We start from the raw sequence: 24989 nt of genomic DNA on the forward strand, positions 1-24989 counted from the left end.
ATTGCATGCTGTTGTGTTAGTAGAAGACATGAAGATGACTTTTTTAATGTGCACTTAAAGCTAAACTTTTTGACTTTGACTCTGGTCCTAAAAAGGGATACATGTACAGCTATTATTACATCTTAATTAAGACAATTTTTAAGTTGCACCTGACTTGATTCCTTGTGACTCCTACCAGGTTTTTGACAGTGAAAGGCTTTAGCTTTCAGACTCAATAGGAGCCTATTTGTTTCGTAGGGAGTCCAATTTCTCTTTTCAAAGCCCTGGGATTGTTAGAAGCAATTCGAGCTCTAGGTCTGGCTGTTACTGTGAGTGCAAAGGCAGAGAAGCGCCATGCTGGAGAATGTCATTACAGTGCACAACGTCGTTACCATGTTCCTTCTCCATGCAAGGATAGTATCACTACACGGCATTGTCAATAATATCCTGGACCAAATGTGATGTTTCAGAACCTGAGGATGCAGTTATACAGCTGTGCTAAATAGGAGTCACTTTCCAAAGTACTGCATGCCTGATTTTGTCACAGTTCAGATGCTTGAGTGAGAAAGCTGCAAATCTCATCTGGCACAGAAAGTGTCCATGCTATGAATGCATGCTTGAGGAGCTTTGCATGTTCAAAGCATGACAATTTAAACATTGTTGTATCGATTCCATCAGGTAATCATCGCTTTTACTTCTGTTCAAGAGCAGAATATGTGAGTTGCCCAATAGGAGAAAGCAATCTGCTTGGAAGAACCAGTCTGGGGCTTTTAGGTTTCCATTTCCAAGCCCTGAATTCCGGGCTACCCCATTTATTGGCCCTTGCTCTGCCTCCCATTGCCGCCCCAGACTTTTGTTCCCAGAAAGTAGAGATAGGTCTTACAACTTCTTGAGCTCTCTTTTCATAGTGGGAAGAGGAGACTACTATTTTTATCTGGCTCCTCATTCCAGAACAGCTTGTAATCTAATGTCAGCTCTGGACTAAAAAGAAGGGAGAGTCAGCTACTTCCAGCACCTGTTATCTCTGTCAGTGGTCAGTTAGTTACACATACAAACAGTTTCTTCAGGCTCCTTGTAGAAGATGCATAGTATTTCTGTGAAAAAGAATACCCACTCAAATACCAGGTAATAAATGAACTATGGCAATTTACTGCACCACATGTCCTCACTTCCAAGATATTAATGTGTTGCTTGTTTTTGAAGATACATAGCTTATCTTTTCAGATACATTAAAAACCAAACGGTAACAAATGAACTCTGGGCAATACTTCCTTTTGTCTTCTGACAAATCAGATCTAGGAAGGTCTAATCATAGGTTTTCTTAAAGTTGCAGGGAGTAGTAAGACAGAAGACATGCAGCTAGTGATAAAATTTTAGGTAAAGTGTAGGGCCGGGCAGATGGCTTCAATATTCACTCTACTTAATAAGTGAAATTTTCAAGTGGTCCACTTGGAGTATGTGAGATAAGAAAGAATTATTTCAGTAGGAACTGAATTTGGCAGAAAGTCTATACAGTGTTTTGCTCCTTTCAGCAGGCAGGAGTTTGAAAGAGCAGGCTTAGCAAAGTGTGGGATTAGTAAGAAAAACTTATTTTTCCTAACTGACAGTATTTAAAGTTTGGGTTAAGAGCTGAGGTGTCTGAATTTATACCCATCCCAAAACACTAGTTTAATTTTTTGCATAAATTCCTTTGTGTTATGATTCTTCTGTTAACACTTTTTGTCTTGAACTCTTGACTTAATTTTACGAGAAAGTCAAGTACAAATTTCTTGGAGTTCTCCCTTTTCGTAGAAGTAGCTTTGACATCCTGCAGCATCAAACTGACTTACAATATGTTTTGCACATAGGAAATATAAATGTTTTCTCTCTTTCTTTAGTAACCCTCCATCTGTTTTTTCTGTCCAGTTTAGGTTTCATTGTTTTTCTGTCACATGTTCTTTATATGATGGACAACATGGTGTTCTCATTCTGTGTGCAGGAGCTGTGCCACATCATCTGCCTGTTCTGCCCCGTCCTTTGGGAAAAGTGATGAGCAGTCAGAGCTGTTGGAGTGGCACATCAAAATACTGGGACAGTCTCAGAAGAATGACACCCTAAAAGCACAGTCCAGAAAGTTCATCACTGACTTCACTGAGCTGTGGTGCTTTGGGGAAAAACCTTGTGTTCTTCCTTATGTAGTTTTCCTACTTGGTTTTCTTAGGTACACGGGTTTGAAGGATGTTTGTTTTCTTCCCGAGGTACTGTCAGTATCAGCAAAAACTCATAGGGAAGAGACTCACATGTTTGTGGACAGATGAGAACATCATTTGTCTTGGCACTGCCCTAGCTTGCACGTGTTCTATGTCAAGTTGTGCCTTTTGGGAGGTTATTTCTTTCCTCTCTGTGTGACTGTGTACTGTGATCAGCTTTTCCCAAAGGATCACGGATGTCTGAGCAAGGCATGAGATTTTAATCTTGGCACAAGAATCATTGCCTGCTGAGCTGCCTGTGCTTTTAGGCAGTTGCACTCTATACCAGTGCACCTCAAAGGCAGCAGTCTGGGGCCAGGTGCCTTTCCCCATTTAGCTGGACACTCACGGGTATGTATATACTTGTGGCAGTGTAAGTCTGGGTACTAATTATCTGATGAGGTCCTTGAGAACACATCTGCTTCACTTGCTGTCTTACTCAGTTCCAGGTTCCATATCTGCAAACCATTTTTTCAGTCAGTTTGATTCTGAACAGAACCAGTTTTTTAAATTCTTTGAATCCTGGAAGCCTCCTGGTTGATGATTTCTCATCACTCTTGCACAGGACAATAGTATTTTAATTTGGAAAAGGCAGTAATACCAAGTTCACTGTGAGACTTTTAATTTCTCAGTATCACAAAAAGACATTTTTCTCATCTTAGTGGATTGCACCAGTGTATAATCTGTGGTTGGATATCTTTGTTTTTAAGTTAGCTCGCTAAAAAGGTCTAGCAATTAGTTTTGAATATGAACTAGGAGCGTTCATCTCCTTCTGCCAGATCAAGTAACTGATTTCACAAGGTCTCATATTCAGTCTGAGATGAGGTACTACAGGACTTTTGAAAAGGTACAAACATATAAAACATATACACCTTTCCGTATGTTTTAAGCCCCCAGTTTATAGTTGTGTAGGTTTAGTTGTGGTCCAGAGAGTTTTTCCTGACACAAGCTATTAGTCGCATGTTAGCTGGACTTTTCTTTAACCAAAAGGAAAACTTCATTAAAAGAAGTTCAAACTATACTATTTTTATATCACTTTTCCCCATGTACTTTAATTTTTGTAGTTTTCACAGGAATGTTACACGATTGAGGAAGGTATGAAGCCCAGGAGGAACATCTGAGAATGAACACTGTCCTGTCCTATTGGAAAAGGCTGGAGAGCCCTAGAATGAAAGCATTTGCTGTTACATCTCGTTTATACCAAATTGTCACACTTCTGGGAGATGTCAGACGGGAGTAAATTATTTAAACAGCTTCTGACCCCATTTGTTGGTAAAGAGAAAATGCAATGAAAGTTCTTTTCCCCTTGCAGTCACTTGGGCTTTCAATCACAGATGAGCAGATACGGGAGATGGAAGCAAATCTGGACAACATTGATTTCAAGATGGCAGCAGAGGAGGAGAAGAAGCTGCGTCACGATGTGATGGCCCACGTGCACACCTTTGCCCACTGCTGTCCAAAAGCTGCAGCCATCATCCACCTTGGGGCAACCTCCTGCTACGTAGGGGATAACACGGTAATAGTGCATTTCCAGTTCCCTGCCTGCAGAGTTGGGTTAAACAAAGCTACATTTGTTTATTTTATAGCTCTTTACAAAATATTACGTGGATTTTTCAGTCATTTCTGTTCATTTTACTGTGAAGTTAATTCAGTTCTTTAGCATGGCTACCCTAGGAAAGCAAGCTCCAGCTGCCTTCTTTCTTCTGATGCGAAGTAAAATTTATCTGGAAACTGTTCCCTAACCTCTGCTTGCATGTCAAATATTCAAGGAGATAAGAGGGGAGTTGCAAACGCATGAAGAAACATGTGAACTGTGTGATTTATCAGTTACACCCCTGTGACAAGAGTTCACTGACTTGCAGAACAAGGTCCATGAGCTTTCAGTTGCTCCTTGGAACCCCTGCGTAATTCAGGGGAAAACAAGCTTTTCAGTAGTGAAGAGAATGGATCAGTGTGTTAAGTGAAAAAGGAAGTATTACCATTCTACAGAGCTGTAAAATACTTGTGAAGAACCTCATCTACAACAGAGAGCAAACCGAAGCCTTATATCTCAGTATATGTTGCTGTTCCACTGTTCAAGCCATTGCAACTTCACAGCTGCTTTTGTTGCATGAGAAGCTGCTCTGTGATTATTTTTTCTCTACTCCTTTGCAAACATGTTTAGCTTTTGGATAATACCATCTTCCTTGTGACACCTGTGCCCAGCTGTACCTCAGTTTCAAAAGAAGGAGTAAAGGACAACTGGTGCCTCATCAGCCCACTTACTTTTCTGCTGTCTTTAGCCTACAGTGCCTGTATTTTCCACTTGGGACCATATGATTTAGTCTGTCATTCCATGGGCAGTCCCAAGACCTCAAAATAATCATTCATAGGTACTTGGTGGAATCAGCTCTTCCGCCACTTATGACTTTCCATGGACCGTATAAAAGCAGCAATGGTGGATCAGCATTTTTGTCATAAGTGCAGTGCAACCTCTGTTACAAGAAGGAAAGCAAATCATTTAAGAGGAAACTTTTGAATCATCCATGTCATCTCTGAGAGAAATGGTTATGTCTGATCCTTTAAACATGGCCCAAAGTTCCTTTCTTTGCTTCTTGCAGGATTTGATTGTCCTCCGTGATGGGTTTAACCTCCTGCTGCCCAAGGTGAGAAGGTGGTTCTGCAGTGTCTCAGAAATGGGGAGCACTCATGTCCTTTGTTTAACTGGATTTTCCTAAAACTTTGTGGGAAACTAGGAGGAGTTGTCTGTCTGGGTTGTTCTCAAAAAAGTGAAGTTCCCTTTCTTTCCTTTCTCAAGTGTTTTCCCAGAGCTTTTTGGCTCACAGTGGGAATTATAAGCAGCTCCTTGTTTATCTGTGCCACAGGTACTACATAGCAATAGAGCTGTATTGCTTTCAGGATTATCTTAGTCTTATCCTTAGCTATATTCCTAGGAGTCTGTCAGCATTCAAGAAACTATATAAAACATTTTTCTGAGGTCAGATATAGCAGGAGTGTAGTGCAGTGGTGTCTATCTGACCTGAATGAGTTGGCATCCAATTTGCCCTGGATTGTACATGTGTCAATTATAGCCCAAGCAGCTTTATTTCTGACCAGTTCTAGGGATAAAAAAAATACCCAAGGATGCACCAACTGCAGGATTGGGTTGGGCATGAAGATTAGACTAGTTTGAGCTCAAATCCAATGACTTGTGTGAGCTCTTGATTGAGTTTTGTAGCAAGCAGAAATTGCATGCATGCCCTTAAAAACTGAAACATGCCATATTCTACAGTTAGAGGGGGCTGCACAGTTGCCCCTTAAGGTCCCTTCCTGCACAGTGGTTTCCCTCCCCTTTTTCTCACAATATTGTGCTTAAGCATGTGAACTTCTGTGTTGTTTGGGGGTTTTTCCTCTCTTATTCCACCTCTTTTCTATCCTTCCTGCTTCCACCAGCTCGCAAGGGTGATCAGCCGGCTGGCCGACTTTGCTGAGAAGTATGCTGACATGCCTGCTTTGGGCTTCACTCACTACCAGTAAGTAGCCATCAGCCTTTGCTTTCTTTTTGTTGTCTGTGCTTTGATTAAGTTGACCTGGCACTGCTCTTTTGCCATCCTTTTTCCCATTTCTGACCAGTTGATGGTTCAGAAAAGGCGTATGTGCCTGACTCCAGGCTTGTTCAGGAAATTGGACTGTTGCTTTGACTAGCTGTCAGCAATTGCTTCAACACAGCTACAAATAGAGGATGACTTCCAGGAAAACACAGATGTGCATGTTCTGGGCTGTTTCAAAAAAGCATGACTGGGAATTGCACTAAGTCTGTCTTCCAGTCAGATTTTCTTTGTTTTTCTTTAAGTTATTTTCTGCTGCAACCTAGAAAGTTTTGTTAATGGCTACTTGTTACTACAGATGCTGAGTCAAAGGATAATGAGATCTGGGTGGTTCTGTTGTTGCGGTAGTTTAATCTCCTGCTTCATGAAGACTGTTTTCAGAAGCATTAAACTATGCCATGAGCTAAGCCTGGATCTTCTAACCCAGTGATACGGAGCAGCAAAGGCAGAGAAATTAAGCACAGGTCGTGTCAGACTCGATGTCTGACACTTGAACCTTTCTCCCAAAGGAAAGTGAAAGCATCAGGTCTCTGATTTATCATCTTGCTGTATATGCAGTGTTGTTCCATCAGCTCTAGTCCTACAGCTCTCTTCATCTACAGCTTTTTGGAGGAGTATCTGTGTTAGTTTTATTTGGGCTTTTGGAGAGAGGACAGAGGAGTGTTCAAGAAGTGTATACAAGGTGAAATCATAATTGATGTCTCAGCCTTTTCTGTATCATTTGTCAGCAGGGCCTTTACTCCATTCACAGTCACGTCCATGTTTTCCCTAGCCTTCCCTTTTCCTGCTTATGTACTTGCAGAGGCCTGTCTTGTTGCCTTTCACATCCCATACTAAATTCATCTAGGTGGGTTTTGGCTTTCCTTGTCCCGTCTCTGCAGTGTTGAATAGTTTCTTTGTATTCCTCCTGGATCGCCTGTCCCTGCTTCCAGATCTTACAAGCTTCCTTTTTATTAAGTCTGAGCTTAATCAGGAGCACATTGTTCATGTGTGTATGGCTTTTTGAAGTAGAATAGAGGTTTTCTTCGGAGTTCATGTGGATAATTTGAAATATTTCACTTTCTGGAAAGTGATTTCCAGAAACACCCCTGTTTTTACCTCAAAACATTTTCAGGAGGACTGAAGTGTAGCTGAAGCTTGCAGTTACTTATTACAAGGTAGAGGTCTTACGAGAAGTGTTGGCTGACAGCATTGTTGAAGTGTGTTTGCCCAGAGGCTGAGGAATACATTTTTATAAATAAGAAGGAAAGCTTCCTGAGAGGAATCATTTAAAATCACAAAGTGAATGCAGATGTCTCTGTGCTGAGAAGTTCACACCAGTGCTGTAAGTCAGCCAGGATGCCCTCCTTGCCCTGGGTGAGCAGAATTGGGTGGGGGACGACGGATGCACCCCCAGTCTGGCACAGCCCCTGCAGGCCGGCAGGGGGCACCCGCCTGGCACTTGAACACAGAATTGCTGTTTTCTGGTACTGTAATTCCATCTAATCCCTGAAAGAAATTATTACATCTTCAGTACCATTTACTGCTGACATTGGTACATCCTTCTGCCTAAGCCAAATGCTGTTAATTTCTGCTCAAATGAGTCAATAGAGCTGAAACTGTAGGGAATTTTTAATGGCAGGCTCAGCAGTGAAGTGTGGTGCTTGGGCAAATCCTCAATGAGTCATGTTGTGTTCTTGATTGTTTTCAGACCTGCCCAGCTCACCACTGTGGGGAAACGCTGCTGCTTGTGGATTCAAGACTTGTGCATGGACCTGCAGAACCTGGAGCGGGCTCGGGATGACCTGCGCTTCCGGGGGGTGAAAGGCACCACTGGCACTCAAGCCAGCTTCTTGCAGCTCTTTGAGGGAGACCACAGTAAAGTACGTCAGACAGCCCAGGGTGCAGACATACAGTCTTGGCAATTTTCTGCTCTGGAATGCTGCTTTCTTTGAGGGAACATTGAGATTCTCGCATTAAATTTACGAAGTCACCCTGATCCCTCTGGGGCTCATTGACAAGGCTCTGTGAAAGTAAGCAGCATTCGGGATGGGATATTTCTCAGAAAGTAGAAGATTTTTTGACAGTAAACTGAGAAAACCAAAGACCATTTTTGCTCTTGCTGACCTTGCTGCGTTGTATTTTGAGCTCTGTTTTTTTTTTCACTTCACTCCAAGGTTGAAGAACTGGACAGATTAGTGACTGAGAAAGCAGGATTCAAGCGGTATGTAACATGCATTCTTAGCAGTGTGTGACTCCTGCTGGTAGTGTTGGCCCAGATTCCCCTGGCTGCCAAACCAACATCTGTGCTGCCGTTCACTTATTCCCCCTTGCCATCTTCCATTCCCAGTTGCATTTTCCTGCATGAAACTTCACCTCGTAAATCGGCCACTTCTTCTTGTCTCCCTGTCAAAGCACAGCTGTCCCTTTTCCTCTCTTTACCTCTCTCGCACCTGCATGCTGCCCCAAGAAATTGACAGCCTGAATCCAAAGTTGTTCTCATCCCAGCAGAATGACAGCCCTCCACTTCAAGAGCCACGTCACTGCTTGCTCAAAGTCTTGCAGCAGTCTTGTGTCTGCCTGGAACACTCAATTCCCGTGCTTATTTCTAGGGCTTACATGGTCACTGGGCAGACCTACAGTCGCAAGGTGGATATTGGAGTCCTGGCCGTGTTGGCCAGTCTGGGGGCTTCTATACACAAGGTGAGCACCCTAGTTCTATACATTGGGAAGAGGGACAAATGTTTCAGATCTTGAAGAGAAGGTGCTTTGGTGCAGAATGCTCTGCTCAAGAAATATTGGTGTTCCTTGTTCAGCTGTCTTCTTTGTGGTCATGAAAATTCACTGCTGGGTACACGCCTGATACTCAAATCTCAAAGATCTTAAAACCAGTGACAAATAAAACAAGTTAACTGAGCAGATTCTAAAATGGATTAACAACTCCCACACCAGATATTAGTCTAATCTATGCTAAATTGATCCAATTAGAGTAAATGTCTTTCCTAGTGGTGTATGAGTTCTTAAATTTCACCATTTCCTCCTAGTTAATTGCCTTTCTGATAATGGTACTCTTCTCTCTGTCCTTGTGGATTCTTTTCATTGATTTACCTCTGTTCCCTCCTCCTTCCTCCTCTTGGGCTAAAGTGATCTGTGGTATTTTCTTCTGTTTTGTTTTTTTCCCAGTTCAGTAAGCACACATTATCTGTGTTTGCAAATCACTGTGCAAGTTTGTTGTGCATTTTCAGTGTTCTCTTCTGATCTGTCTTCCATTCCCTGCAAACATTTGCCCTTGCTGGAGTCCAGTTCCCATCTAATCCAGTGGACATGCTGTTTTCTGTGTTGTCTTGACAAACACTTTTAGGCCAGGCAGTATGATTGCAGTATCAATTTTTTTGTCAAATTTTCCACTGCCCCTAGTTTATTTCTTGCCCATAGATGCAAAGATTCTCCAAGAGCACAAACACTAAGATACATTGGTGGGTGTCAGTTTGGTTCTGTTTTGTTAATTTCTCATGCTTGCTTTCTAGATTTGCACTGACATTCGTCTTTTGGCCAACCTGAAGGAGATAGAGGAGCCTTTTGAGAAAGACCAGATTGGTAAGGGATGAGAGAGTTTTCCTGGGTTGGTGTATGTGTCTTTTCATTTATGTTGGTGTGGCCTTTTAAACAAACTTAGAAATGTCGCTGACAGAATTTGCTTTAAATTAACTGGAGTTGACATCATTAGTATTTTCAATCCTTTTAAAAGAAAAAGAAAGGAGGGGAGGGGGAAGGAAAAAGAAAAAACACCTTACCTAAAGGTTTCTGGATATTAGGTAATCAAAATCAGATTTGTATTTTTGCACTCCCTGTGTTTGTGGGGAGAAGAGGAGTAGCCATGTGTGTCCCATTGCCTAGAGAGGCAGACCTGGATCTGAGGATGATTTTAATACCCATTCACTAGAGCAACAAGCAGCACTGTAAGCATCTGACTTTGAAGGACAGTATTACTGAACAGATGGAGGCTCCAACACTGCTAAGATTGCCATGGGTAGCCTAGAGAGATGGTGCTAAATACTACATTAAAAAGTAAACTATTTGTCCCTTTTTTGTGGTAGTACTCCTGTTTTGCAGAACTGCAAAAATGTCATCTCACTTTTTCTTTGCCCACATTTAGATATTTCTGATCTGAAGGGGGAAATGGTGGTGTCATTTTTGTTATTATAGAAAATTGTTGTATTTTGAGGCTTTAGTCAAAACTATGATGTTGCCCTGATTTTTTAAGATTTTAAGCTTTCTGATGTTTACATTCTTGTAACAAATTTTCTCACACACTTTCTGTAAATAACTTATTGTTTTGCATTCTTTTATGGAAGAAGAGAAATTTGATAGACTGTTAGTTTGTCCAGTGTCATTGGAGAGGTAGCACTTTCACCTTCCAGTCCACTGTCACTTTTAGAAAACTATAAATGTTAGAGTCAGAAAATAAACTTCCCTTTTTCTTCACCTTGAGAGCAGCGGTGCGTGCGCTCATGTTGTTTCATGTCCTATAGTGACACTATGATTCCTGACACATTTTCCTTTCCTGGGGGAGGACCTTCATCTCTTCTCCCCTAATGCAGCACTCCTTCTGTTGCCCTGTTTGCATCCCTGTTCCTGCTTTGCCAGGCTCGAGTGCAATGCCCTACAAGAGGAACCCGATGCGCTCAGAGCGCTGCTGCAGCCTCGCGCGGCACCTGATGACGCTGGTGATGGATCCCCTGCAAACGGCCGCCGTGCAGTGGTTTGAGAGAACGCTGGACGACAGTGCCAACAGGTCTGTTCACATTGGGCTCTCCAGGTGGCCTTGTGCAGAAAGCTCCTCTGGCCTCTTAGAAAATACTGCCTTTAAACTAAATCCACAAGGTACCCACTTGACAAAAAGCAGTCTCAATAGAACCTAGAGACTACAAACTGGCTTCCTCTGTACCATCAGATAGAAACTGTTAGGTTCTTTTTAATGTCAAGATCTTTTGTAAAGTAAACCAGCAGTGAAAGGGAGGGATACAGAAGCCAGGGTAATAAATTGCTTTCATAGTGTTCCTGTTTCAATAGCACAGTATTACAGTACTCACATTTCTCAAACTCTCCTCCTTATTTTGGATGCAGTTTTTTGACCCTGCTTTTTTTTTCTTTCACGTTTTGGAGAATAGTCCAATACCATAACCCTCCAAATAATCTAAAAAAAATATTTTAATTTTGAAAAATATTCTTTACAAGGAGTAGTCAGATCCTGGAGAAAGAGCACAATTACTCTACTCTTTTAAAAGTTTCATGAAAATATGTGCAGGTCTTTAGGATATTGCTCAGCAAATTTTGCTTTGTTGTATAATTCTTCATTACAACTATTTTGAGCTGAGCAGAAGTTATCTACAATTATTATCAAGTAAATTACAGCAATTAAATTCAATGCTTCCATCTTTTATTTGGTACTAAATCTGCATAAAGCTCATGCCTACCTTTGAAATATTTTAGTTTCAAAGTCATATTCTGTTGCAGAATTTGATCTCTTAGAATCTTAGAAATCTCTAGACTTCTAAGGTATGGCACCTGTGAGACAATGAACAGCAGCAGTTTTGGCTTAAGTAATGCTAGATTAGCGTTAAGATTGCTGACAAGAATGTTATTTTTAAAATGTCCCCACAAACATAATACCTGCATAACATTTTGTGAAAAAATAGAAGATTTTTTCCCAGGGGGACCTTACTCCACAGCTCCTAGTCTCATTAAAAAAAGAGATGCATAGGCAGCAGAAAATAATGTAAATTTAAGAAATTGCATACTGGTTGATATGGTGTGTTTATTTTCATCTCATCTAATAGAAAGACTAATCTGTCCACTTCATTAACCAAATAGAAAAATCTGTGCTCTTGTTAAAGCTATAGTGTCTTGAAGGAGAACAAGCCAGAGAAAGTTCAATCAATCTACAATCCAGCAAAGTTGTTTTAAGGCACTGTGATAGAATTGGAGGGCTTAGATGTAGCACAAGGTTCAAGAACTTGGATATTTTAAAAGATGACAGTTTAGGATGGGCCAGGCCCTGCTGTCACAGATGTATGATGCTATGTTTGCTGCATTATGATGCAGAGCATTTTGCCTGATACAGCTCAGGCCCCGCTATTCCTCTTGTTTCCCTCCTTTGCTTTTTGTCAGGAGCCTCCTTTGTGACCAGGAGCTGGTTTCTTGGAGGAAGCCCTCACCAAATGCATGGATCCCCTTGGAAATTCCCCACTGAGCACAGCCAGGCACAGCATGAGCATGCAGCAGGAGGGTAGGATCAGTAGTAGACACTTCAGCAAAGAACACACGGGGAAAGATCCTGTAGATTTCTGCCCTGTTTCCTATCTGTGTAAGCACTGAATTATCTTGGAGCTTTCTATGTCTGCCTTCACCCTTTTCCCTCTCCGTCTCTACTGTCCATAAAAAAAAAAAAGAGAATAGCTCCAGTGTTAGGCCACAGTGATGCTATTTAGAGCATTACTTACAGAAGCTGAAGGGTCTGAGGTGGCTGGAATATGGCTTTGTTGCTGACCAGGGTTCTGGATATGTGTGTCTCGTAGGCGCGTGTGTCTGGCTGAGGCTTTCCTCACAGCTGACATCATTCTGAGTACACTGCAGAATGTCTCCGAGGGACTTGTGGTGTATCCAAAGGTAAAGCAGGAGATAATGGACCTCCCTGGTAATGCTACAACTATGCCAAAGTGTACAAAAATGCTCCCACTCAAGAATTACATTTTTATGTTAGTTCAAATGGTTTCTGAATTTTGCTGTATTCTTGCCATATTCTGTTGTAGGACATGCGTTAGGGGCCTCTTGTGAGGCCAAAGCAGAGTAAATACAAAACTTGTTACAAAGGATATTTTTCCCTGAATTACAGAACAGATCTGTAGAACTTAGCAGTGAAAGATACTGTCTATACAGATCTCATCCAGTCCTAGAACTTAGTATAGGTTAAAAAAAACTATTGGACATCTTTTCCAAACTAATGTCTCGTACAAGATATGGCTTCTAAGTATTATCAACTTCAATACCTGGATTTCCAGATCTGAGTTCAAAATGACAATGTGTCTTTGCATCACAGGGACAAATTTTTTATCAGGGCCTGTTATAATAGGACGAGGGGCAATGGTTTTAAACTGACAAAGGGACAATTCAGATGATATAGGAAAGAAATTTTATTACAAAGAAGGTGGTGAAACACTAGAATAGGTTGCCCAGAGAGGTGGTGGATGCCCCCTCACTGGAAACATTCAGCATGAGGTTGGACAGGGCTCTGCGCAACCTGATCTAATTGAAGATTTCGCTGCTCATTGCAGGTGGTTGAACTAGATGGCCTTTAAAGGTCCCTTCCTACCCAAACTTTTCTGTGATTCTGTCACCATTGCCCAGTCCTAGAGATTCAAGGGGAGAGGAAAAAGTCTTCACTGCAAAGTTTTCAGTCGCCTATAGACTTTCTATAATGCTGTTTCTTTTTTCCTTTTTTTTGTGTGTGTGTGTGTGTTTAAGGTGATTGAGAGAAGGATCCGGCAGGAGCTGCCATTCATGGCCACAGAGAATATAATCATGGCAATGGTGAAGGCTGGGGGCAATCGTCAGGTACTAATGAAGTGTCCAAATTACCTTTGTTTACAGCCTCATGTTTGTCTCCTGAGAAACAAATGTATCTGGGCTCTTGTCCTACCTCACCTTTCTCCACTCTTCACCTGCTCCCACAGAGTTATTAGTATTGCGCTGGTGCTGCAAAGCCAGGCTCTGCTCTCCGAGGGGAGAGCACTTGTAGAGATCCCTGTGTTCTGTTAGGAACACTGTGTGTTTGAGCTAATCTGGCTGGCTGTGCTGGAGAAGAGGGAGACCTATGTTTGATACTAGTAGGCGTTTTCCTTTTTTAAGTGTTTGAACGAACTTGGAACACAGGCCAGGCTTCTTTAAATGGAACATGTTGGCAGTTGGCTACCTTATAAATTAAAAGAGGATGAATCAGTACTGTTAACAAAAAAAGCAAGACCATTCTGAATCACTCATTCATGTGTCATGCTTCCCTAACTCAGTACAGTATATTAACCACTTTGTTTATAGTCTTTCATTCAGCTTCCTGTGTTCAAGCAAGCTGTAATTAAATATTTTCCTTAGTAAATAAACCCAGACACAATTAGATTATATTTTCTTATCATTTAATTTCACAGTTCAGGTCAAAATTGATAATCAAATTTCCATCTTAATGAAACACCTTCTTTTCATTTACCTTTTAGATAATAATTTTTCCTTCTATGATTATTTCCACATCAAGGATAGAAGTGAAACTTGCAAGAATAATGGAAGTGTTTGAATAATGGAAGGGTTTGATAGAAGCTTTGAGCAGAATATATGTGGTTTCAGTTTTCTGAAACAGTTGTGGCAAATCACCCATTATATTAGTCAGGAAACATCATTTTTTCCTTTTTTTTCCCCCCGTGTTTCTGATGTCAGTGGGTCAGTGAGTAAGCTTCCTGACTAATCACATTCTGTGATTCATTTGTGTCTCTTGTTGACCTGCCTTCTTCCTGGTGCTGTTTAATTACATACCCATAGGGCTTAGTACCTTTGTAGAAGGTGTTCATATTCACATTCATATGTTCTGGTTTTGTGTGCCGGGAACTTTGGAACAGCACATTTTCTAGGCTTTCCCACCTCATAGCACTGAAACTCAGTTCCTTTCCCCACTACTAAACAGATCCCTCCCCTAAATGTCCAAAAGATAGATGTGTTCACCTGAGGCAGGTCAGTGGTGAAGCAAAATGACATTTGGATAGAGAAAGCAGGATTATTTTTGTCCTAATTGTAGATCAAGGATAATACATTTAAGGAGAAGATTCCTGCATAGCTGTAAATGCAGTCACATGGCTGTATTTTAGGACCAGCATGGCAATATCTGATTTTGCAGGTGGTACCTGACTACAGTTGGGTTCCCTTATTCTTACCAGTTGATTCCAAAGGAATGGGTTTTTTTCCTCAGTCTATCCTTATGTAGGCCATGATTTGCAAAGTCTCACTGCTTGTTAAGTTGGACAGATTCTTTTCTTTTCCCTTTTCAAAATCTGTAGAGGTTTACATTATTTACAGTTGGAAAAAAAAAAAAAAAACTCAAACCCTAGAATGACTCCTAAGAGTATTTGGGAGATTTGAAGAAGTATAAATTATTCCAATGTCATTAGTTTATATTATAGTTCAGCAGGGAATGTATGTGACATTCGGACTGTTTTAGCCTCAAAGGGCAGCTGTGAAAAGATGAAGAAAATCTTGTTTTAATGCAGTGGCATGTGAAGCACTGCAGTCAAAACTGCATCTTCTTTTTGCACTGTCCAGGGCAATACACTTAGACATTTTTTCCTCCCACCCAAGTTGGTGAGATGAACATGTGCTGTCAATAGCAATGGAATGACTTTTTTTCTTTTTCCATCTTCCTCTCCCTGTACCTACAGGATTGCCATGAGAAAATTCGTGTTCTCTCTCAGCAAGCAGCAGCTGTTGTGAAACAGGAAGGGGGCGATAATGACTTCATTGCCCGTGTCCGTGCTGATCCTTACTTCAGCCCTATCCATAAACAACTCGAAAGCCTGTTGGATCCCTCCTCCTTCACTGGACGTGCTCCTCAACAGGTAAAGTAGTGGAAAGAGGCTGTGGGTTGTAATGCAATGTGTAGTTTAATCCTGCCTCCTTTTGTATATAATATGTACACTGTTTGCCACAGAGTGTACATATTATATAACTCTGGCCATACTACTAAGGCAGACACATTTTTCTCCTTTGATTTCCTTGGCTTTCTTGTCTTTCTTCCCTGTGACTTCACACTTTTGACCTGGACATACCAGACTGTTGGGTGTCTTTGTGAAAGAGAGACCCCAGTGAGACAACCAGGTCCAAATGGGGAGGAGGAGGCAAGTCCTTTTCCTCATTTTATTTTTCTCATCTTGAACAGGTGGCCAAGTTCCTGAAGGAGGAGGTCAGACCGGCGCTGATTCCATACCAAAGCAAGATGGGTGGGAAAGTTGAACTGGCACTTTAGGTACAGTCTGCAAATGTGTGTGGGTACAGGAAGATAATAAAAGCCTTATTGACCCAGGTCTATTTACTGTGTCATGTTATTTTGGTGCTCTTCAGTACATTTAGCCCCCAGAGCATACAGCCACATTGAGTCCAGATGGGCTTTTCATTCTTTGTTTGTTGTTTGATGGAGGTCTTTGACTATTGATGGAGGTCAAGCCTCTATCTATAGTGTGCTGAGTTACTGAGAAACGCTCAGCTGTGACAAGGTAACTTTATCACTGCACCTTCACTGGTCCCTCACAGAGCACTGCCAGCTGTTAAAGAGCAATGCCTGGTGCTGCCTGACATTCATGTAGGACTGACTTGTTGGAGTGCAGAGGTAAGGGGAACTGAGCCCACTCCCATTTTCATCTTTCTTTCCATGCCCTGAAACTTTCTCCACGGGTGTCTCAAAACTTGAGAAGTTTGTCCTGGCTTTCAGAGTACTGTGACTTGGGGAGCAAAGAGGCCAAAACATTAGAAATAATGAGAGAGGGAGGCCATGGAACTTCATGGCTCATCAAACTGGTGCTCCTTCAGTGCTCCTTTCCTAGTTTAATACTGTAGCTGTGGCTCTGTAGCTTCTGAAAATCATATTTACAGGTGTTGATAAGAAGCCAGTCATTGTGTTCTGGCTGTGATTGTGTTCCTTGGCTGTAGGTGCTTGATAATGAGTGGCAAGTGGACTCTGGCATGTGAAAGTTGCTCTCTACTACAAGTTTTGTCTCATAGGGAGAGAAAAAAGATACTGGAATTCATTGAATTTCAGATAAATTTAAGAGCTTCAGTCTTATTTCTGACATGAATGATCTGTTTTGTAATGTCTGTGCTTTACTGGACATTCAGTAGTGGATCAAATTCTTTTCCCTTTGACTTAATCTGGAATAATTCCCTTACCTCTTCTTCCAGTGTTATTACATCACAGAGCATTTCTTCTGCTTCAGTGCAGTAGAAAAGCTCTCTCTCTGGCCTCTTATTTATTCAGAGCCTCAGAGGTGACTTGATAAGGATTACTTGATGATTTTTGAAGTGTGGTTGCTAAAGAGAATTTTAAAAAGCAGAACTAACTGAAAGAGGCTACCTGCAGTCCTTCAGGTCATCATTGTTGAAAGAGGTTTTTAAAATACTGTATGTTTTAGTAAGGCTTGTCTTTATTTAGTAGTTTAGAGCAGTGGGAAGCTTCAGGCTATGATCTTCTTCCATCGAGACTGCTCTGGCTTTACCTTGCCCCTAGAACATGGCATTCAAAATGCCTCAAATATTTGCAAGTTTGATGGTGTTTAAAACATTTTGCTTGCTTGTGCTATTAACATTTAATTAGCCATCTGTTTGAAAAGGATAACTCGAACTGAACCCTCGTCATTTTCAGGCTATTACTCAAATCGATAGCCAAGAAAGAAAACAGACAGATGCGTAAGTCCTTTTTTTTTGTCCTCTTTCCTCCTTAAAAAAAACCTACCAACCCTGTGTGGAGAGGAGGAACAGTATCTTTTCTCATCATTGGAAATAATATTTGTCAGGTAGAGGCTGCCAGCTGTGAGGTATTGGATTTGCTTTCCCGGAAATTCTAAAATGAGTAACAGTGGTACAGAGGAAAAGTCATCCTCCTAGAAAACTGGCATGATAAACAAATCCTTTAGGAGACTTCCACTCCTTGGTTTGGGAGCCGACTTTCTACTTTCCTGCAGAGTTGGCAGTGGCAACAGCCGGAGATGTAATTCTCCTCTCTGCTTGGGTGTTGGGAGGAGGTCAGCAGGCAGTGCTTCAGGAGCAGCTCTCAACTTTTCAGCTTTTTATTCTCCCCCTGTACTGAGCACTGGTGAGGCCACACCTTGAGTCCTGTGTCCAATTCTGAGCCCCTCAGTTCAGAAAGGCCAGTGAGGTGCTGGAGCAAGTCCAGAGAGGGGCAGCAAAGCTGGTGAAGAGTCTGGAGCACAGATCTGATGAGGAGCAACTGCGGGAGCTGGTGTCGTTTATCCTGCAGAGAAGGATGTTTAGGGGAATTCTCACTCCCTACAACTACCTGGAAGTAGGGTGTAGCCAGGTGGGGGTCAGCCTCTTCTCCCAGACAACCAGCAACAGATCAAGAGGCATAGCCTTAAGCTGGACCAGGGGCGATTCGGATTGGGCATTAAAAGGAATTTCACAGAAAGGGTGATTAGACAGGGTGATGGAGTCACCGTCCCTGGAGGTGTTGGAGGAAAGACTGGACGTGGCACTCAGTGCCATGGGCTGCTTGACATGGTGGCGTTCGGTCAGAGCGTGGGCTCCATGATCTCAGAGAGCTTTTCCAACCTAATGGATTCTGTGATTCCGTGGCAGCGTCGTGAGGCCCGATCGCGCTTTGGGCCATTCGGTGCATGTCCCTGCAGCCCGTGCCCGGCGGGGCCATCGCGGCGCCTCTCCGCGCCCGCCGGGCCGCGCTTCCCTTCCCGGCCTACAGCCCCCGCCGCGCCGCGCGCCGCGCCCGCCTCCCGCGCATGCGCCCCGGCAGCGGCGTGTGGGGCCGCCGGGTCGGGGCCGGGCGCCCGCCCTGAGGGGACGGCGGCGGCGGCGGCGGCAGCAGGTGGGTGCCGGGGCAGGTGCGTGCCGGGGCGGGCGGGGACCGCCCTTCGTCCCCCGGGGCTCTCAGCCCCGCGCCGGGGGCGCTCCCCAGCAGCGGCTGCGCCACCTGTGCGGCGCCCCCCGCGCACGCCTCACCCCGGCACCCCCCTGCCCTGCTGGCCCCTCTGGCGGAGCGGGGGCCGAGGCCGCCGGGGCGGCCCCGCTGCCGGGGCCGTGTGCGGGGTGGGGGTGCGCGGCCGCGCCTCCGCTCGCCGGGCTGGGGCGGGGGAGCCGGGAGGGACCCCGGCCCGAGGAAGGCTCCGCGCACCGGCCGCGCTGACGCAGGGTCTGGCTCCGGGAGTGACTCACGCTGTGCTTCCCCGTCTGCGCTGCCCGGGGCACGTTCTCCCTGCGCCCCGCTTCCCCCGGCTGCGCTCCCCCTGCTCCCCGGGACCTGCCTCTCCTCTAACCCGCCTCTTCTCCTGCCCCCCCTGGCTGCGACTCCCGGGGGTCCTGCTCTGCCATACTCGGCTGCTCTGCACGCCTGCGCCTTTTCGGAGGTGCCCCGGAGGAGAGACTGTCTGTCTCCTGTCTGGCTGGGGGGAAGGAGCACTCACGAAACACAGATGGAAATATGGCAGTATCCTCTAGGCAATGGGCACAAATAGACGTGCTGCAGGCCCTGTGATTGTCAGCTGTAATAAATGTTAGAAGGAGAGCAGGAGGCAGATGTAATTCTTCGTACCTGCTGATGTAAATCCAAGGAAGCAAAGAGCCACAGTCACGCGGATTTAAATCTCGTTGCAGGCAGTGGCTGTGGGCTCCGGGACGGCTCTTGATGTCTCTTCACAGAACTGGTAAGGGCGGGACAGAAAAAATTTCCTATGTGTGGCTTTGCTTCCTTCCTAATTTTTTTTGAGGGATGCTGAATTTAAGCAGGTGCTTTCCTTCTAAACAAGTCAGTTTCAGTGTTGGTGTGTGGGGGTTTTATGTGATGTCACAGCTTCCTACTTCATGATGTCTCAGCCCTACTCTTCATGGCTTGCTGTGATTTTTTTTTTTTTTTTTTTAATGGGGGTAAGTGGGAATAAAGGAAGAACAGTGCCTTGAGGAAATGGAGGATCCTTTAGTGCAAATAGATGGGAAAGTGAAGCAGCCTTACTGGAATTAAGATCAATGGGTTTTTAGTAGTGCAAGACTAGATCTTAAAATCACTCAAGAAGGAACTGTCAGCCTAGCAGGAGTGGGGCACTGCTGTGATTTTGCTGAGCTGTTGATCAGGATACAGTTGCTTGCTGGATAATCTGAATTCTAGGTAATTTTTTCAGCTGCTACGGAGTCTGGAGTGGTGGCCTGGAAAGAACAACCCCTGGAACAAAATTCAATTTCATTATTTATTTCTGGATCCACACAATGTGTGTGTGACTGTCCCTATGCAGAAAAGAAGGCTGAATTCCTACTCTGGAGAATTCATAAAGTAAAAGGGAAGGAAGAGGGTGAGAAGAGGCATGGCATGTAATTGAAGAGGTCAGGGTGGGGACTGGTTGTGTCATGTTAATACAGTGTTCATTCTGTATTTAACAGATTGAAATGACAAATACTGCCTATTTTAATTCCTGTTTATGATAACGTTTTGATAATGTGGTTTGATATTCTTAGGGAGATGTCATTCATAGTGACTCTTCTTCTGAAGAAGGATGAAGGGAATTCCTGAGGGGCAGCAGAGAGGAGGGGCATATTTCTGGAGGAATTGCACTGATCAGGGAATGATAGAATTGAGGTGAGGAAAGTACCTGTTTGCTCAGGACTGAAATAATTCTCCAGTTTTAGGGGTCTTTGCTAATGTTGTTTAGGTTTTTCTTCTTTGCTGGGCATTTAACCTGTCACTTTCCCATAAGGTTCTAAAGAACCTTGATGATATTAAAAGACAGGCAATAATCAAAATATTTGGCTTTTAAAAATTAATGTCTTACCTAAGGTGACATGGTAGCAGTAGAGATTATTGGTTAAGAGGTCTGTGTGAGAGCTGCCAGTCTTAGTCCCATTCTTGGTGAATTGATTTGTGTGTTGCAAAATTGTTTCCCATGTTTGGTATTTGGGATGCTTTGACAAAGGAATCAGTGATACTGTGTTTGAGGCAGTAACTGTTTTGGAAATTGTCGGAATGATGCCTCTTCCTGGTTGTTAATTGCAAACTTCTCACCAACACATCAGAAGCAGCAAAAACTTTTTAAAAATAAATCCTAAGGAGTATTGCAACTTTATCTGCAGTGGTAAAGTTGAGTGCTTTATATTTTGGGGCATGTGGTCCTACAGCTTTTCTAGCTAAATCAGCAGTGACCCTTGCTGGTGATCTGTATCACACTGGCTATTCTAGCTCCTACCCTAATTCAAATGGATAAGATACAGAGAATTTGCAACTGTCCAGTAGGAGGAGGTAAACAAACAGCTTCATTCTGTGTTGTGGATGTGGTGTCCTAAGTGTCCCATAAGAGATTGAGATGTTTTGGTACTTCAGGTTTGTGTCCTCAGCCACACAAAGACTTGTCTAAACTTCTTTCTCTGCCACTTTTTATCCCAGGGTCAAGGGTTTTGATGCATAAAGCTTACACAGGCTGAGTATCTTGGAGTGCTGTGGAAAATCCCACTTGTCAGCTGTGTTAGGGTTGGCACCCTGTGGGGAAGAGAAGGATGTTGTCTTGCCACACTTGTTTTGTCTTTGAGGAGCTCTCAAAGTTTTTTTAAACTGGAGTGTAACCAGTTACATTGGTAACAGAGCAATTTTTTCCTGACTTAAGGAAAACGCCCTGGAGAAATGCAAGCACACTTGTGTTATGAGATAGGTGAAGAGAAGAGAGTGTTGGGAAGAACACACAAACATTTACAGAACTGGTGGGCATTACCATAATAATTGGTATTAGTATGACTACAAGAACCATTGTTACTGCCCAGTAAGTGCTGGCTGGGAAGTATTTGATGATTCAGAGAATAGAAAGAAAGTCCATAACCTGACAGTTCTTTTTTTCTCTGTAGAAGAAATCTTCCTGATTCACAGAATCGGGAAATATCAGAGGTTTTGTCTTGTTTTGTTACAAATGTTAACAATCCGTGTATATTTTGCTTTTTTTCCTCTTAAGTTATCTGTGCACATAAATTTCTGCAGGAGCAAGATCTAAGTAGTCCAACATGACATGCTAGATAAGAGCTTTGCAAACAGTCCTGAGAGGTGTTTGAGTGTTACTAACCTCTTCAGAAAGTTGACTCCTGTAAAGACAAAGCCCTGAAGGAAAAGTTTTGAATGCTGTGGGATATACTTGCCTTAAAAACCATTTTCTGAAGCCAAATGAAACAAGACCTGCTTAGAGTCCTGTGAAGTGAATCCGACTTTTTTTGCAAATACTGGAGCTGCAGGAGAGTGACCTGAAACAAGCCTTTCCTGTGCCTCACCAAGGTGACAGCAAACCATGACAGCAAAACCTCTGCCAATCCTCTGAGGCTCTATCAAGGAAGAGCCATTGTTCAGGCCCTTGTTCCATTGTCACTGGGAGCAGTAGGATGAGACCAGCTTGAGAATCAAACTTCCACCTGGGTGAGCCTACAGGGCTGGTGATGGTGCTTGTCACCACTCAGGACAGGGGTGTGATATAAAAGACTTTGTAATACCTGACTTTAAGTAACTGTCAGTAGTGTCTTTTAACCTCTCTTTGGTTGGTACAGCCCCACATCTCTACCAGGAATATTTTCTTTCACGTTTCTGTATTCAAACTGGACAGTTGTGATTGATTGCTTTCCACAGACGTCTCATGGCTTACAGTCTTGCAATGGACCAGAAGGTAAACAACACTTCTGAAAATTTTTTGGGAAAACAAATTTCTGTAGAGCTCTGCAGAAGTGCCTTGGTCCTTGGTACTGTGCTTATTTGGGTGAAAATTCCCATGTATTGTGCAGTACTGAACCCTCATAGAAGATGTGTTTAGACACTAATGAGAAACCTTTGGTTTATATTTGCATAATGGTGTTTAACAAGGAATTGCCTTTACCCTAAGCCTTGAAGACTGGGGTGACTGCAGGCCTGCCTTTTTTGGCACATACAGGTTTTCTTGCCTCTGTGTTGAAAGCAAGGAGAATTTTGCTGTGCAGTGAGAGTTAACACCATGCGAGTTTGTATCCTGGCCTCTCTTTCTAACTTCATTTGATGCAGATAGAAAACCCCAAAAACAGTTGTTTCTGTACTTGACTGTAATCCTCCTGTGTGAGTTGCAAGGAGCACTCTCTATTCCTGTCACATATCTTTCCACCACTCAAATAGTGGGAGTACTGGGAAAGGGGAAACTCCTCCTCTTCCTCTGATCCCAAGGGTCTTGGCTAACAAAAGGTTCTCCACAGAAGTGCAGTTCATGTTTAGCTGGCATGCTTTTTGCCTTGGAGCCAGGTAAATAAAAGGCAGTTCTGCTCTGGAAATAAAATATCTGTTGATGTGTAGGATATCTGCATTCTCCATAAGCAGGTGTTATATAGGGGTGTTTCTGAGACAAGGCTGACGCATTGAACTGTGGTCAGGAAGTCCTTCTGTGATCTGTCTGTCCAATGCATAAGTGGTAGGAAGCAGGATTCCACTTTTTCACATCCTTATTTTCAAAATGGAGATGCAGTGGGAACAAAACTGCAAGTAACTTGTTTTGTTCCTTTTGTGTAAACTGATAGTTTATGTAGCTCAGCAGCTTCAGCTCCACCGGAGCTCTCTCTGTTATTGCAGCAGGCATTGCTGGACGCCGAGCAGTGCACGGAGCAGAACTGTTACATAGTAGTATCTTTTAGTTACATTTCTGCACAGAATTAGATTTCTAATGAGGGCAGGAATCTACAAGGTGCTTTATGGCAGGAGACACAGAGTTCCAGTTTACTTTTTGCTGTCTCTGTTGCTCTTCTAGTGCCCTGAGGCAGCTGGGAGGAGCCGCTTCGCCCTGCCACATTCCTGCTGTCAGTATGTGATCCCAGTTGATGACTGGGCAGCACTGGAGTCCTGGGTGGTGCCTCTGCAGTCAGTGGTGTAACCTGTCAGCAGCTCCCCTGCCTGCCTGGCTCTGCAGGCCTCCCCCTTGCTGCTCTCCAGGTCTCTCATCCCCCTTTTGAGACCTGCCCTAAGCTTCTGGTGCATCTCTGCTTCACTTCCAGTACTACAAGGAGTGGGGTGAGGGCAGTTAAAAGTTCCCAGCTCTTCATTCCCAGTTGTGTTGTAGAGAGGAAGCCTGAAGGCCACCTCAGCACTTCCAGCCTGCATTTGTACATGTTCCTCAACACCCAAAACAGTGTGAGGCTGGTCTGGTTTTAAGCCTCAGACAGGAAGTTTGGGGTGAGCCAGGTTCACTAACACCATATTGACTCCTTAACTAGTGCCTGTGTCTGGGTCTGTGTGGGATTCTGCATATTTTACAAAGCCAGGCTGTCAGGGTGTGAGGGACAGGAGCTCTCTGCATCTTGTCTGCCCCCCTTGGTCAGGTGTGTGGCTGCTCTTTGCTCATTTGTGTATTTGTTTGTGAGGCTGGAGTTCTCTTCTGACTCTGTGTGCAAAGCAAATATTGACTTGTGGACTAATGGCATTTGCAGCTCCAGGATATGCCTTTGCTTGACTTGAGGGAGACGCTGATGGGGGAAGGGAAGGAAGGCCAAGGGCGTCCTCCTGAGAGTTCCCTTGGACATTTCATTGAGCAAATCAGTATTATAATTTGGAAAATGTAAGTGTTCTGGTTGCGAGAAGACAAAATTGAACTGCCTGGTTCAGTACAGAGCTTTTGTCTGATTTCTGAGAGAGGGAGATGTTAAATTGGATACAATCTACTTGGGATTTCAAAAGCTGAGCTGGAAGAGGCTTCTAGAACTACACCTACGTGCATAGCCTCCTGATGGGTGCTGTGACTTTCAATTACTCCTCTCTCTTCCAAAACTTTCTTTCTTAATAAAGGAAGAGAGTAGAGAGCAGTGGAAACCAGCTGACAATCCAGAGGTGGCAGTGGGATTTATTGCATACACTGTTGCTTTCTGTTCATTAAACATAAAGAAAAACAGAGTTTTTCCCAAACTAGCTTATTGTCAGAAGAGGTGTTGTAACTGTCAGAACAGAGGTGCAGTTCTTGTAACAGTGAATGAAAATTATTCTAGGAAAAAATTGTTATGTTTGTTCTGTTCCTTCTGATGATACTCAGAGGAGGTTCCTGCATAGTTACTGGTTGTAAATTTTTCAGGATACAAAAGCATTGCTTGGTAAAATGTTTGCCTTCTGCACAGTCTGCTGGAGGTATGCTGCCTTTTTGGTGGATTTTTCTTTTTAATCAGTGGGGGAAGAACACTCTTGGGAAGGAGTTCCCGTCCCAAAATAAAGGTCCTACTGAAAGGCTCCAGACAGTGTCATTTTGTTCTTAGCACATCCAGGCCCTACCACCACAGGCTTAGGTGGAGATCACCTAAGCAAAAGAGGCCAAGGAGGTAAAACATAGGCAGCAGGAGATTGCTGTCTGGTGTTTACCAGGAACCAGCTAATTGAAATCTCTCATACTACAGCTGTGGGGAAGAGCCAGTGTGTCATGGGGAGGCA

General features: G+C 43.5%; 2 protein-coding genes across 5 annotated transcripts in view; both read left to right on the forward strand.

The window, feature by feature from the left end:
• The window catches only part of ADSL (adenylosuccinate lyase), a 30112-nt gene extending 14217 nt beyond the window's left edge, over window positions 1–15895 (forward strand). For both annotated transcript variants that reach the window (XM_071422972.1, XM_071422971.1), the window contains exons 2-13: window positions 3520–3723; window positions 4808–4852; window positions 5640–5719; window positions 7485–7656; window positions 7951–7997; window positions 8386–8476; window positions 9301–9370; window positions 10421–10568; window positions 12352–12442; window positions 13298–13387; window positions 15250–15426; window positions 15747–15895. In XM_071422972.1, coding sequence (XP_071279073.1) covers window positions 3559–3723; window positions 4808–4852; window positions 5640–5719; window positions 7485–7656; window positions 7951–7997; window positions 8386–8476; window positions 9301–9370; window positions 10421–10568; window positions 12352–12442; window positions 13298–13387; window positions 15250–15426; window positions 15747–15833 — 1263 coding nt within the window. In that variant the 5' untranslated portion in view covers window positions 3520–3558 and the 3' untranslated portion in view covers window positions 15834–15895. The remainder of the gene's footprint in view (window positions 1–3519; window positions 3724–4807; window positions 4853–5639; window positions 5720–7484; window positions 7657–7950; window positions 7998–8385; window positions 8477–9300; window positions 9371–10420; window positions 10569–12351; window positions 12443–13297; window positions 13388–15249; window positions 15427–15746) is intronic.
• Window positions 15896–18309: 2414 nt separating this feature from the next.
• SGSM3 (small G protein signaling modulator 3) overlaps window positions 18310–24989 on the forward strand; it is a 30895-nt gene continuing 24215 nt past the window's right edge. Inside the window, exons 1-3 of one of the 3 annotated variants that reach the window (XM_071422969.1) lie at window positions 18324–18419; window positions 19205–19254; window positions 20057–20177. The gene's annotated coding sequence lies outside the window, so the exon portion shown is untranslated. Of the gene's footprint in view, window positions 18420–19204; window positions 19255–20056; window positions 20178–24989 lie in introns of all 3 variants that reach the window. The other 2 variants (XM_071422968.1, XM_071422970.1) reach the window with 2 other exon arrangements.

Source organism: Agelaius tricolor, unplaced genomic scaffold (assembly GCF_023055355.1).
Source record: "Agelaius tricolor isolate 1412-34295 unplaced genomic scaffold, bAgeTri1.0.p SCAF_3, whole genome shotgun sequence".
NCBI classification, from domain to species: domain Eukaryota; kingdom Metazoa; phylum Chordata; class Aves; order Passeriformes; family Icteridae; genus Agelaius; species Agelaius tricolor.